The 15,435-nt window shown below is 32.3% G+C and overlaps 1 protein-coding gene across 1 annotated transcript in view; it reads left to right on the top strand.

Moving 5' to 3' along the window:
* UNC93A (unc-93 homolog A) overlaps positions 1-14,459 on the top strand; it is a 54,166-nt gene extending 39,707 nt beyond the window's left edge. Inside the window, exons 7-9 of the mRNA XM_051998102.1 lie at positions 6,055-6,190; positions 8,392-8,523; positions 10,301-14,459. Coding sequence (XP_051854062.1) covers positions 6,055-6,190; positions 8,392-8,523; positions 10,301-10,566 — 534 coding nt within the window. The 3' untranslated portion in view covers positions 10,567-14,459. The remainder of the gene's footprint in view (positions 1-6,054; positions 6,191-8,391; positions 8,524-10,300) is intronic.
* The last annotated feature ends 976 nt before the right edge of the window (positions 14,460-15,435 follow it).

Here is a 15,435-nt window from a genome sequence, read left to right as displayed (position 1 = left end):
TACACACATTAGTGAGAGATCAGAGAAATGTTTTAGATATAATTTAACCAGATTTTTAAAAAAATTAACAAAGTTTCTCTTATGTAAAGGATGGAAAAATCCTGGTTATAAAGAATAAAATTAAGTAAACTTGGAAATGAACTTGGCTTTTCTTGAAGGCTAGTCATTACTAGTCCAACTTCAACTTTAAAAAAGAATTTTTTGTGAAGTGCTAGGGGAAGGAAGGTGTTTGCTTGTGCATTACTTAAGCTATTTAACATTTTTATCAATGATTTGTAAAAAAAAAAAAAAAAAGGCCATGCTTATAAAATTGTGGATAACACACTGCTGAAAGGGATACCTGGCATGCTTATTACTAATGGAGTCAGGATTCAAAAACATCTTGGCAGACTAAAACAATGGACTGGAACAAATGAGGTGAAATTTAAATATGAATGTCCACTTAGGCAAAAAGGCAGCACTGGAGTTATAGGGATGGGCCTATAATTAGGAAGACTTGAATTCAAATTCAGCCTAAATCCCTTATTAGCTATGTGATTTTGGGCAAGTAACTTAATTTGTTTGCCTATTTCCTTGTCTGTAAAATGGAAATAAAAATAATACTATCTTTTAGGGTTATTGTGAGGATACAATAAAATATTTACACAGTGCTGAAATAGCTCCCTTCTGGCACATAATGGTGCTACATAGATATTAACTATTATTATTAAATTATAAATGTAAAGTCTTACATTTCTATTTTTAAAATAAATTTCACAAGCACAAGATAAACAATTAAGTTATAAATCAGTTAATCTAAAAGAAATAAAAAGGATTTAGGTTACTGTAAGCTCAACAAAATCAAGTGTTAGCCAAGGAATCCAAAAAAATCTTGCTCTGCATTGAGAGAACTAGGAAAGTAATAGTCCCACTCTATTCATGCCTGGTCAATTCAATTAATGTTTATTAAGTAGAAGAGAAGAATGAAGACTGAGAAAAATCTTTGTAATGCCAGAGAAACTGAGGCAGGAGAGAGATTAGAGAGTTTTTAATATTTTATTAATGGGAGAGTAAGATTGACTGGACAGGACTCTCGTCTCAAATTATCCAGTCAGACAGAGATAAAGATATACTGGGACCAAGGAATTCATGTTGGTCCCAGGTCTGGAGAAGACTATCATCTCAAAGAATCCAGCGTCCAGCATCCACAGCCAGCCGCCATTCTCCAGCAATGAATGGAGAATCTCTAACCTTTATATACCTTTTAGAGACAAAGAAGAGGGAAAAAGAGCGGGAAAAGCCCAGCTGGAAAAGGCTATGATAAAGATGTCAGTGAAATATCTTGGAATACTTTAAGGGATGTTGTAAATTTCTCAAGGACAGAAGATAATCAGGAAGTCTACTCTCTTGTTTATCTTACTTGGGCTAACAATTTATATCCTTAGACTAATTGGTCCTCAGCCTTCATGGACCAGAGGGAGATTTACAGCTTAGGGGAGTAATTAGGAAGACTGAGACAAGGGAAACTTATACAAGGAAACTGAGTCAGGACAGTTAAAGAGAACTGTGGCATAACATCTTTTAGATTTAGCCATTAGGGAATCATTAATAACCTTAGAAATAGATTTCAGTTAATTGATTGAGTGAGATGTCATGTTAAAAGGACATCAAGGTTGAATAGGAGGTAAGGAAGTAGAAGAAATGAATGGACATAGTTTTAGTTTTGTTACATGTTTGGTAATGACAAGCTAGAGATATAGAAGAATAGTTTGAGGAGTCAAATGAAAGTTGTTTTTGAACATAGAGGAGATCTCAATGTATTTTTGACACTAAGGAAGGATAAAAATGGAAGATAAGAACTTTAGATTAGAAAAAGGTAGAATGAACAAAGGAGTAAGTTTAAAGAGGTGATGGGAGAGGATTAGATTCGAGGACACAAGCAGGAGAAGTTGGTTTCAATAAGATGGATCACCTCTTCCACTGATGTTGGAACAAAGAAGAGATTGAGAGAAAATTCTGAGATATGAAAGGCAAAGGGAAAACCAGTAATATCTAAGGGATGACCACCATTTTCTTAGCAGAATACAAATTAAGGTTCTCCTGGGGAGAGAAGTGGGAAGAGAGTAGGTGGTTTGGAGAAGAAAAGTGATTTGGAAGAGATGCAATGGAGAATACAGTAGGCAATCAATCAAGGAATAGGAAAGGCATCATCATGAAACAGTGAGTGCTCCTGTGGTCAGACCACATTTAGGGTATTGTGCTTATCTCTGAGTAAAAAATTTAAAGAACACTGATAGTTGAAAAATATTCAGAAGAGGGACAGTAAGATGGAGAAAGGCTATAAGTCCTGCTTATGAAATTCAGTGAATTCAAATCAAGGAAAATCTGATACCTTAGAAAAGATTTAAGTGGCCTGGTAGCTTACTCAAATATCAAAAGGCCTGTCTATTAAAAGGATTAGTTCTGTTCTATTTGTACTCCAAAAGCTAAAATAGGATTAGTGAATTAAAATTGCAAAGAGTTAAATATGTGTTTCATGTGAGTGTGTGAATACTATCTCAAAGTGGAAATGACTGCCTTAGGAGTACTCTGCTTGGAGACTTTGGATTATTTTTCAGGGAAGGCTTGAACTGATGCAACTTAAACTGTGTGATTTTGAAGTCCTTCTAATTCTCCTAACACTGTAGTTTAGACACTACAGGTATTATTATTTCTGCTATCCATCCTGTTTTCAAATCTGACAGTGGTGAAGTGACTTGCCTAGAAAGTGAATAAATATACAAGACAGGAAATAAGCCTATATTTCCTGATTCCAAGTCCAAATCTTTTAGAATATAGCTCAAACACATTCCTTATCCACAAATCAATGATATACAACTTCTGTGTGTATATCAACTTTTTATATAGATCTTATATTTTAGCCCTTACATACATAAAAATTTATTTTCCTCATTTTGGTCCCTCTGTTTGGTTTGGGTTTTATAGTCAATAATCAAATATTTCTGCCTAGTTGCAAACGACAGAAACAAAAAGCATGAACCCTGGAATTAAATTTTAGAAAGGAAGTATTGAGGAAATTATAAGAATCACCAACCTCATCTTTTATGTTATTGTTCATAGGATACTTCTAGAACACTAGGCCATCACAGTGCATTCCAAGCAAGCCTGAATTTAGCCAACAGACCATCACTGTTTATCACTCTGTCAGATTCACTCTTCAAAAATTGTCTTGACTTTATTTCCTTGGTTGAGATATAGTTTAGAGTCAGAGGACAAATGGGTTGCAATATATATCAAAGAGCTGGAGCAACTACCACTTTATTTTATTTTATGGTATTTGTTTTTATTTTTTTCTAAATTAGACGTAAACAATTTTTTTTTTACTTTTGTAAAATTTAGAATTCCAAATTCTTTTCCACCCTTCCTTCCCCCTCCTTAAAAAAGTAAGCAGTTTGATGTAGATTATAGATGTGCAGTAAAGCAAAATATTTTCACATTAGTCATGTTATAAAAGAAAGCACAGATACGTTTCCACACACAAAAAAAGAGAAAAAAAACTGTCCTTCAATCTGTATTCACATTCCATTAGTTTTTTTCTTTCAAGATTATAGCATTTTTCATCCTAAAATCTTTGGAATTAGCTTGGACTATTATATTGCTGAGTATAGCCAAATAATTCAGTTGTTTATCATACAAATATTGCTATTATTATGTATAATGTTCTTCTGGTTCTGATGATTTCCCTTTACATGAGTTCATGTAAATTTTCCCAAGTTTTCCTGAAAGCATCCAACTTATCATTTCTTATAGTACAATAGTGTTGCATCACAATCATATACTACCATTTGGTCAACCATTCCCCAATTAATGGACATTCAATTTCAATTTTTTTCCACCACAAAAAAAGAGCTACAATAAATATTTTCATGTATATAGATAGATCCTTTTCCTTTTTTCTTTGATCTCCGTGGAGTACAGATTTAGCAGTATTATTGCTGAAGCAAAGCACATGTACCATTTTATAGCCCTTTGGGCATAGTTCCAAATTGTTCACCAGAATAATTGAATCAGTCCACAACTCTACTAACAGAGTATTCATGTTCTTATTTTTCCACATCCCCTCATATAAGTATCCTTGGATCATTTATCAATTGGAGAATGATTTGCATCCTTATAAATTTGACTCAGTTCTGCACATATTGGAGAAATGAGGCCTTTGTTGGAGACATTTACTGTAAAAAAAAAAAAAATCTCTAGTTTCCTGCTTCCTTTCTAATCTTGGCTACATTGATTTTGTTTTGTGAAAAAATTTAATTTTATATAATCAAAATTATGTATTTTCCATTCTGTAATGTTCTTTATCTTTAGCTATAGGTTCTTCCCTTTTTCATAACTCTGACAGACATATTTCATTATCCCCTCATTTTATTATATCACCCTTTATGTCTAAGTAATATTTTTGATTACTGTATCATAGTAAACAGTGTGAGATGCTGTTCTATAATTAGTTTCTATCAAACTGTTTTCTGGATTTTTCAGCAGTTTTTGTCAATTAATGATTTCTTATACCAAAATCTTGACTCTTTGAATTTGTAAAACAATAAATTACTATGGTTATTTATTATTGTGTTTCATGTGCCTAAACTATTCCATTGATTCACCACTTTTATTTCCTTCTCAGAACCAGATTGTTTTGGTAATTACTGCTTTGTAATACAGTTTGAGATCTGGTATGGCTAGGCCATCTTCCTTCACTTTTTCATTGATTCCCCTAATATTCTTCTTCTTTTGTTTTTAATAGACCAATTTTATCATTTATCATTCTAGTTCTATAAAATATTTTTTGGTTCTTTTGACATGGTACCAAATTAATTTAGGTAGAATTTTTCTCTTTATTGTATTGCCTATCCATGCCTATCCATGTGCGGTTACTATTTCTCCAGTTTTTTAGATATGACTGCTTTGCAATTGGATTCATGTGGATTCTGGGTTTTTCTTGCCACGTAAACTCCCAAGAATTTTATATTGCCTACAGTTATCTTAAATGGAATTTCTCTTCCTATCACTTCCTGGTGGGTTTTATTGGTAGTAAGTATATAGAAATGCTGATGACCACCAATAATTTCTCAAAACCTCTTACAATAGTTTTCTACCTCTCATTTCCCGTTGCGACTTTTATCATTTTTACCATCTTCCTTCATTGTTCCTGTGGGAGGTAGCTAGGTGGCACAGTGGACAAAATGATGGGTCCAGAGAAAGAAAAACTGATTAAATTTCTTTCTCATATAATTTTTCAGCTGTGTGTCACTGGGCAAATCATTTAACATATACCTGACTTAGTTTTCTCAACTCAAAAACAGAGAAAATTATAGCACATATCTTATAGGGTTGTTGTGGGGATCAAATAAGATAATATTTCTAACATACTTATTACAGTGACAGGCATATATTAGGCACTTAGCAAATGCTTGTTTCCTCTCTTTCCTTCCCAAGTAATTAAGACCACAAATAATTATGAGCTCCACCAATCATTTTCTAATAGGATGAAGATGATAAATTGAGTATATTCATATAAGGAGAATAGGGTTGAATTTGTCAATTAGCTCTAAATTCAGTTCGTTTTTCTTTTGCACCCAAATTTCATGTATAAAAATTATCATTTTCCTTGGATAGAAGGAGCTAAGTGATGAAATAATGTTTCAGGCTAAATTAACATGTTGTCCATCAAATGACAAATGAATTAGAGCATGATATAGAATCCCTCCTGAAAAAGCTTATTTCCCCAACTGACAGTTAAGAAGCAATGAAATAGTTAAAGTTAGCCTTGGAATTAAGAAGATTTGAGTTAAAATCTTACCTCTCACACATCCTGGCCATGTGACCTTGGGCAAATCACTTAATCCCTCAAGGTTCTAGATAGCTCTCTATGACTATAATTATGAAGAGCTGAGTTACATTGGTCAAGTTTCTATCTGGAAGTTTCTTGTAGACATGAAATTACAGGTTTAGTCTCTACCCAAAAAGAATAATCATGAATATAAATGCCATTTTAATCTTTGTCTGTTTTTTCTTTAGTCATATGTCACCTGTGCCCTGGGAATACAATATGTTGGCTATGTGATGATCTGCTTTTCGGCCACCAATTCCATCAGCTCTATGTTATTTGGAAAACTCTCCCAGTATACTGGCAGAATAGCTTTGTTTGTACTAGGTATGTAAAAATCTTTAATCTCTTTATTGGCAGTAATAAAAAGTTGCTGTCTTTTATATTTGAATATGATTCTTCTAAGACTTAAGCATCATGATAGGAGAAAGAGCCCTGGTCTTGGAGTTTAAAAGCCTATATTTATCTGCTTGTGGGCCCCTTTATTATTAATGTAAGTGGGAAGAAACCAATTCCTTTTTCTTTTCTCTGAGCCTTACTGTATATAAAGTAAAGGTATATGTATATATTATATATATATATAGTATAATAGGTATATATGTTTAAATGTGTGTATATGAGCACTTTCTAAATAACATCTCTATAGGATAGTCTCCAAAGACTCAGGGTTGAATAGGACTTTAGAGGTCAGATAGTTCAGAGGGTCAAACACACAGCCTGTGGGACATGTGACCCATAAGGAGTATATGTATATGTTTTAATCTGGTTCCTCCTCCTTATGGATCACATGTTTCACAGGCTCTGTGTTTGACCCTCTGGACTATGTGACCTCTAAAGTCCCATCCAACTCTAAGTCTTTGGAGACTATCCTATAGAGATGTTATTTAGAAAGTGTTTATATATACACATATAAACTTATATACCTATTTATATTATTTATTATATGATGATTATTATAAATAGAATTTATATTGTTATTCTACATGAAATTATATTTTAAACTTTACAAAGTACTTTACATAAATAAATTATTTACTTATTAATACCTTAGAAAAAGTTAGATTTGCTCATCCTTTTTCATGGGAAAAGGGAAAGAAAGGGAAGGGAAGGGGGGGGGTGAGGGAGAAGGAAAAGGAATGGCAATAAGCATCTATTTAAGTGCCTACTATATTCCTCATAACATGTAAGAGCTTTTTTTTTTAACATTTCAGAACAAAAAAATTATCTAAATAATGCTGATGATATATAATTATGAGGTTATGCTGTAGGGCCCCAATAAAACTGAGGAGAAACCTAGAGGCCAACATAAGGAATATTTATCAGGGAAGGACCTTAAAGACTACCTAATCAAATCCTTTTATTTTATAGATAGAGAAACTCAGGTCTAGGAGTTGAAATGGTGTATTAGAACTCACAGACAGTAAGTAGAACTAGGATTTTAACCAAGGCAGTTTTAATGCTCTAAATCCAGGACCTTGTCCTGCTTTCTTTCATGTCAATATGGAAATTGGAAGACTAGCATGGGGAAAATAATTTATTAAGATATCATTATTTACATTATTATAAATCCATTCACTGCTGTCATCATGCTTATAAATGATCCTAGACTTTCTTTCCAATTTACAATGCTCTAGGATACTTCCTTTATTGATAATCTAAGACTTCAAATTTCATACATTTTATTATTTTAATTAAAAAGGAAAAGAGAACAGAGCTCAATATGAATAATAATAAGCAAGGATTTTGAATTATAAAGTTAAAAATAGATACCCAATCAAGGTCTGAAAGAACTGGATGTTGGAGAATTTAGTATTAAGATATGTGGCAAGGCACTTTCAAATTCCAAAGATATGCACATGAAAAGATCTTATGATCAGAAAGCTATGATATTGACAACATACAGAAGTCACAAATGTCAAAAACCTTGTGAAGACTGCATAATATAGTAGTATCACTTCTCAATTTAGAAAGCTTTTCTGGGACCTAGAGTTAACTTCCTTTTGTTTTCTTGCTTTATTCTTCCTAATATTGGCAACTGCCCTTGGTCCTAAAATTGCATACTATAACTGCTACTAGTAGCCTATTGGCTCTCTCAGATCCAAGGCTCCCCATCTTGATATTTTCAGTTTAGTTTTCAAAGATAGTTAGCCAATCAATTAGTCAGTTAATCAGCAAGTATTTACTAATTACCATGATGCTAGGCTCTATCCTAAATGCATGAGATGCAAAGAAAGAAAAATCTATGGTTGTTAATAGACCTAAAAGTATATGGTAGATCTGTATTGATCAGAAGTCCTGCATCCCAGTAGCATCATCTGTGCTTTGTTTTAGTACCAAAAGGAGATTTATAAAAGACCAAGTACTGGTTTAGTTTCATAGAAGTTATTAAAGGAAAATTGGACAAAGGAAATTTAAAAGGACATTTTACAATCAAGGAATGAGTTTCTCTTTGAATATATAAATTCTACCTGCTTTTCAGTAACCAATTTTTTCCCTTTTATATTTTTCCTCTCTTTTCAAACTTACAGGTGCAATAATACACTTTTCCTGCATCATCTCCCTTTTGCTGTGGAAACCTCACCCTAGTCAGATGCCCGTGTTCTTCATATTTCCTGCTCTCTGGGGCATGGCAGATGCTGTTTTGCAGACACAAACCAATGGTAAGTACCATTCTCTAGCTTCTTCACCTTCAAGAGGAAGGACACAGCTAAGAAATCTAACAATGGCTCATTGGTGATTATTTATTAAACGCCTAACATATGTCAGGCATTTGGGGATACAAATACAAAGACTAAAATGATCCCTACCCTATCTTAGATTCTAACTGGGAAAGAGAAAGTATATATATAAATACATACAGAAAATATATACTGTGAATAAATACAAATACAAAAGAGTTAAATACAAAGTAATTAGGCAGGGAATTGCAAGGAATTGCTAGGAAATATTAGCAGCTGGGATGATCAGAAAAGGCTTCATGTAGAGATAATTTATTGAACTGTGATAAAAAGGAAAAGAGTGATTCTTTAAGAGGCTGATGAGAAGAGAGGTGGAATTCCACATATGATGAACAGAAAGAAGGTAACTGCTTGGATCATAGAGTGTGGGAAGTAAGATAATGTTCAATGAACCTAGAAGTATAATTTGGGGCTTGGCTAATGGGAATATTGGGGATGGAGATAATAATAGTACCTACTTCACAGGGTTATTGAGAGGATCAAATGAAGTCATATAAAATAAGTACTTTGCAAATTTAAAGCACTAAAATTGTTAGCTACTGATATTATTATTAAAAAGATGAAAATTTACCTCTCCCACTCATTTTCATCTGCTTTAGAACCTGATTTCCTTTTCTGGCTATTAGTTGACAATATCATTCTTCTAAAACTGATTCCCCTCAAACCATTATAATCTTGCAGAAAGAACATGATTCTTTCTTTTATCCCTTGTCCTAACCCTTAAATAATAGAAAAGCTTTCTTTCACATATTTTAAGAATTTTCCTAAAATAAATGATGATATGGGGATAAGATGGGAATCATTACTACAAATCAAAGAGGAAAGTTTAAAAGAATTGCAAAGGTCTAATCAGTTAATTTTGGTGGTCTCAAGATAAATAATGTTCTTAGTGCCTCCCTTTTCAATAAATTGATCTTCTAATTCTATTAATGCTTGCCTGTAGTGTCAACTGAACTGTTTCTGTCTGAGTTAGATGTTAAATTAATTTTTGTTTTCAAAACAAGTACTCAGTTTGACAAAATTACAAGAGCCTTAGGTAAGTAGCCTTTATCATCCCTGAGAACACTATCTTCTTGTTTTCTTATAAGAAAAGAGTATACACTCATCTCCTTTATCCTACTAAGTTAGCAGTTACTATTGCTAGCAATCTTCTAAGGGAAATAAGACATTAATTTAAGAATATGACTTTTTTTGAGAGGTGGTTAATTTAATATATAAATGTAAATGTAATTAAAAGTAATGCTGAACACAAAGAATTCCAGGTCATAAAGCATAGAGAAAGATACATAAAGATTATGATCAAATAAAGGAAATTCAAAGTTCTTAAACATGGAATTAGAATATGTGTGGGTGATTCTTGAATTACTTCTGTAATGGATGGATGCTGTTAAATATTACTATTGCTTTTGTTATTTGCCCTTGCTTTTGAACTATTATATTTGAGCCAGATAATAATGAGTTAATAACAACATGCTATTATTTTTCATTTCTAGATAAACATAGAAAAAATAACCTGAACATATAACAGTAATTTGTTTTAGTTCTATTACCAAAATGAAAGATTTACTAAAAATACACATACAAATTTTGATAGGAATATTTGCGGAACTGTGATGTATGGGTAATTAATCTCAGAAATAATAATAAAAAAGCAGAATTGCAGGGAAAATTTATCATTCTTTTCTTTTTTGTTTTGCAGCCATCTATGGAGTTTTATTTGTGAAGAACAAGGAGGCTGCTTTTGCCAATTATCGCCTTTGGGAATCCCTTGGATTTGTCATTGCTTTTGGATACAGCACATTTTTGTGTGTTGATGTCAAACTCTATATAGTACTTGCAGTACTTATTTTGTCAATGGTGACGTATGGGATTGTTGAGTATCTGGAACGTGGGAAGCCATCTGAAATAATTGCTGAAAAAAAGCAAAGTCAAACAGAAGAAAAAATTATTCAAACAAAAATGTAAAAATGACAAGGTGTTTGAGGAGATATAATAAGAAAGCCTCGAAGTGGTTTTCTCTGTAGAAGCACCAAAGTATTAAATTGTTTTCTCAGAACAGTTTTAGCATTAGTCACAATACTTCAATGTATCTGTGATCTCATGGTGTGAGTATTCTCTCCCTACACTGGCACAGATCATAACCCATCTCTATTCCTTTTCAGATGGTGTAAATCTTGTCCATATGCTCCCATAAATCTTCCACAGGGAATTTGTGCAATGTTCTGGAAACATTTTTCTAGACCTCTTTATACTGAGATCAGGATGGGTGTAATACTATCATACTATTCATCTAGTATCCCTTCCTTTTGCTATTTGACTGGCCTACCTCCTTTTTTTTTTATCATATATTTTATATTGTATGTCTTATGGATCGTTGTTGGAAATAAGCTTCAGTCCATTTTGATCTGTCTTTGCCATTTTGACTCTTAGAAGATTGTGAAGTTCAGAGATTCGAAAGTATACAGTTTTACTGAGAGAAATTTTGTATAAAAGATTTGGATCTTGAAAGTACATCATTAAAAGTACAACACAATCTTCTAAAGGCAACACATTCCTTTCTCTTCCTCCTATTCAACCATGGGTCTAATTGACCTTATATGTACCAGAGTATTAAGTTCATACAATAATCATCTAATTTCTTGTCACAGTCTAAATGGGCATTTTAATTCTTTCATTTTTTTCCTGGATAAATTTTTATATCAATCATAATCATGAACATAACAGATAAGGTGCTGAATACCCCCCAAAGATCAGATCAATATTACCTTCAAGGAGAAATATACAGAGGACTTAACATATATCAATATAACAAGTTCAAGGGTCATGGGATTGGTCACATTTACTTTTAGGTTACCTCCCAGCCTTTAGAATCATCCAGAGATAATTCTGGATTTTTTTTCAGTAATTAATAAAAATGTATTCTCCTTCATTAAATATTACTTATTTAATAAACTGGAGAAACTTTTCTCTCATAAAGGATTGCTTATTTATTAAAACAACTAATCTCATGGTTTAAATAAATATCAGAAATATTAACTATATAGTTAAATAGCAATATAAGCATGATAAGAAGACAAATATTTACAAAGTTTTGAGAATGTTTCAAGGATCAAATATTGATTAACAATGTTAAATATTATGGAAAAGTCAAGGGAGGAGCTAAGATGATACAGTTAAAGGATACATTCTAGCTAAGATGTCTCAATATTCTTCTCTAAGCAACTAAAATAACACATCAAATAGAATTCTAAAGTTACATAACCAACAAAAAGTCAGGAAAAAATATACTTCTAAGCCAGGAATGTAAGACAGAAAGAGAGGTCTATATTACTGAAATAGAAACTGTTCAGGAGTATAATTCAGCATTGAAAGCAGCAGTGGGACAGTGGTAGCAGTGGCAGAAACAGCAGCATCTCCCAGACACAGTAAAAGAAATGAACACCTCATCAGAAAGAAATTCCAGACTATTCTTGATGTCATTTGGCAAATCCACTACCCATTATCCAATTCTAGGTCACAGTTCCAAAGCAAAGAAAGCTTTTGTAGAAGCAAGAGAGCAGAGGTCTACATGGGTACACAATGAAATTTCAGGGACAAGAGAAGTTTTGGCTGCAAGAGGGTAGAGGCTATAACTGTGTAAAAATTACAACTCAAACAAGGAGAGCAGTGATTACACCACTCCCTGAATCATACCACCTTGAAAGCACAAAAATGTTACAGTCCATCATAACTATCTATGAAAATAGTAGGACAAAAAAAGTCTGAAACATGGGTCAGTGATCCCACCCCAACTCCACCAAAGATAAGCAGAATCAATTCTAACATAGAGTTTAATATAAATTCAAGAAATATGTTGAAAAAATGAGCAAAGACAAAAAAAAAATCATGACTGGAAAAAGCTTCTATAGTAACAAGGAAGTTCAAGACAGAAACCTCAAAAGAAGAAAACATGAAAATATCTACTAGCAAAGCCTCAAAAAAAAATATCAATTAAATACAAGTCCAACAAAAATTCCTTGAAGAACTAAATAAAGAAGAAAAACCAAAAAATTTTTAAAATCAAACAAGAATAGTAGAGAAACAATTAGGAGAAGAAATTAGAGCAATGCTAGAAAATATGAAAATCATGGTAAATGAAGTACAAAATTATTGAAGAAAATAACTTCTTTAAAGGAAGGATTGACTAAAAGGGGAAAGAGTCATAAGTTATCACTAAAGTAAATAATTCCTTAAAAATTAAAATGAAATACTTTAACATATTTAACATGTATGAGACTATCTGCCATCTAGGAGAGGGGATGGAAGAAAGGAGGGGAAAAGTTGAAACAGAAGTTTTTGCAAGAGTCAATGTTGAAAAATTACCCATGTATATGTTTTATATATAAAAAGCTATAATAAAATAAACAAATAAATACAATTAAAAAATTAAAATGGAACAAATGAAAGTTAATGATGCTATAAGACACTAAGAAACAGTAAAGCAGAATCAAAAGAATGAAAAAAAGAAAAACTGTGAAATATCTGAGATGAAAAACAACTGTCCCAGAAAATAAATCAAAGCGAGATAATTTAAGGATTATTGGACTATCTGAAATCCATTATAGAAAAATAATCTAGACAGAATATTTCAAGAAAATATAACAAAAGTTCTCTCAATACCTTAAAACCAGAAGGCAAAATAGATATTGAAAGAACCTACTAATTATTTCCTGAAAGATATTTCAAAATGAAAGCTTCCATGAATATTACAGGCAAATTTTAGAACTTCCAAGTCAAGGAGAAAGCATTCAAAGCATGCAAAAAGAAATTGTTCAAATACCTTAAAGCCATAATCAGGAACAAACAAGATTCAGCAGCTACTGTGAAGGAGTGGAGAGAGCTCTAAATGTGATATTTCTGAAGGCAGAGGAGTTAGGGTTCAACCAAGAATAATCTACTTAGCAAAACTGAGTGTGACCTATAGGGAGTAGATATAGATGGAAGTGGAAGTGGCAAATGAATATTTAATGACATAGAAAACTTCTAGGGGTTTTTTTATTAAAAGATCAGAGATGAATAGAAAATATGACATTCAAACATAAAGAAGAGGCATAAAAAGGTAAATATGAGTGAGAAATCATGAAGAACTTAAGGTTAAATTATTTATATTCCTAAATGGGAAGATAATACATTTAATATCCAACCATTCTGGAGAGCAATTTGAAATTATGCCCAAAGGGATATAAAGCTGTGTGTATCCTTTGACTCAGCTTTGCCACTACTGGGTCTGTATCCCAAAGGGGAAAAGGCCCATGTATGCAAAAATGTTTATAGCAGCTCTTTTTTTTTTTTTTTTTTTTTTTTGGTGGAAGCAAAGAATTGGAAAATGATTACATACTCATCGTGGGGAATGGCTGAAAAAATTGTAGTACATGAAGATTATAGAATATTATTGTTCCATAAAAAAATGATAAGCTGATTTTAGAAAGGCCTAGAAAGATATACATGAACTGATGATTAACAAAACAAGTAGAACCTGGAATACATTCTATTCCTGTATTATATTGTATTATAGAGTAACAGCAAAATTGTGTCATGATCAATTATGAAAGACTTGGTTCTTCTCAATGGTTCAGTGATCCAAGATAATCCCAATAAACCTTGGACAGAAAACACTATCTGCATCCAGAAAAAAGAACTATAAAGACTGAATGTAAACCAACACATATTATGTTCATTTCTTTTTTTTTTCCTCCCCCATGGTTTTCCCTTTTGTTCTGATTTTTCTCCCCCAACATGATTAATAAAGAAATGTATATTTAAAAAGTTAATATACATGTATAATCAGAAAAAATAAAACAATAATATTTTTAAAAGAACTTTATCATAATTAGAATAGTAGAAAGTCTACCTAGAGTACATGAGTATGTATCTATTATGCTGAGTTGATCTCAAAAGAAAAATTAAAGAGTGAGAAAGAGAAAGTAGAAAAAGGAGGAAAGAAGAGGAAGAATGAGAAAAGTTAGTTCGCATAAACAAGGTGCCCAAGGAAAAATTTTTTAAATGGAAAGGAAAATGGGTAGGGTGGAGTAGCAGGCAACACTTGAATCATGTTCTGATCTAAACTATTTAAAGGAAGGAAGAATATACACACAAACTCAATTCAGTATAGAAAATATCTTAATAGGGAAATAGGGGGGAAATTTTAAAGAGGGGGGGCATGTTAAGAAGGAAGGCTGATTAAGGGAGGCAATGGGCAGGAGCAAAACAGACATTTGAGGAGGGAAAAAGTTTTTTAAAAAGAGGATAAACAGAAGAGAATGGAAAGGAAATACATAGTTAAAAATCATAAATGTGATTGGGATGAACTGAAGTATAAAATGGAATGGATAGCAGAATGGATTAGAATCCAACAATATGTTGTTTACAAAGCAAAACAAAACAAAACATTGAAACAAACACACACACACACACAGAGTTAAAGTAAAGCTCCATGACAAAATTTATTTTACTTTCTCTGAAACAGAAAAGGCAGAATAGCAATCATGATCTCAGACAAAGCAAAATAACGACAACAACAAAACAGAAGAGATAATGAAAGAAACCACATTTTGTTAAAAGGTGCCATAAACAATGAGGTAATAGCAATATTATAAAACTATACTGTGAAAACATCCACCAAAATTCTATGAACACAGTTACCAAACCTTTTTTACACAAAAAACACAAATCTATCTAACTGAAAAAATATTTACTCCTCACAGGTAGGTCAAGCCAATATAATACAATGATTAATCTGCCTACATTTATTTACTTGTTAAATGCCGTGCTAATCAAATTAACAAGGAATTATTT

This window comes from Antechinus flavipes, chromosome 4 (assembly GCF_016432865.1).
Source record: "Antechinus flavipes isolate AdamAnt ecotype Samford, QLD, Australia chromosome 4, AdamAnt_v2, whole genome shotgun sequence".
Classification (NCBI taxonomy): domain Eukaryota; kingdom Metazoa; phylum Chordata; class Mammalia; order Dasyuromorphia; family Dasyuridae; genus Antechinus; species Antechinus flavipes.
This window is presented reverse-complemented; position numbering and strand designations above follow the sequence as displayed.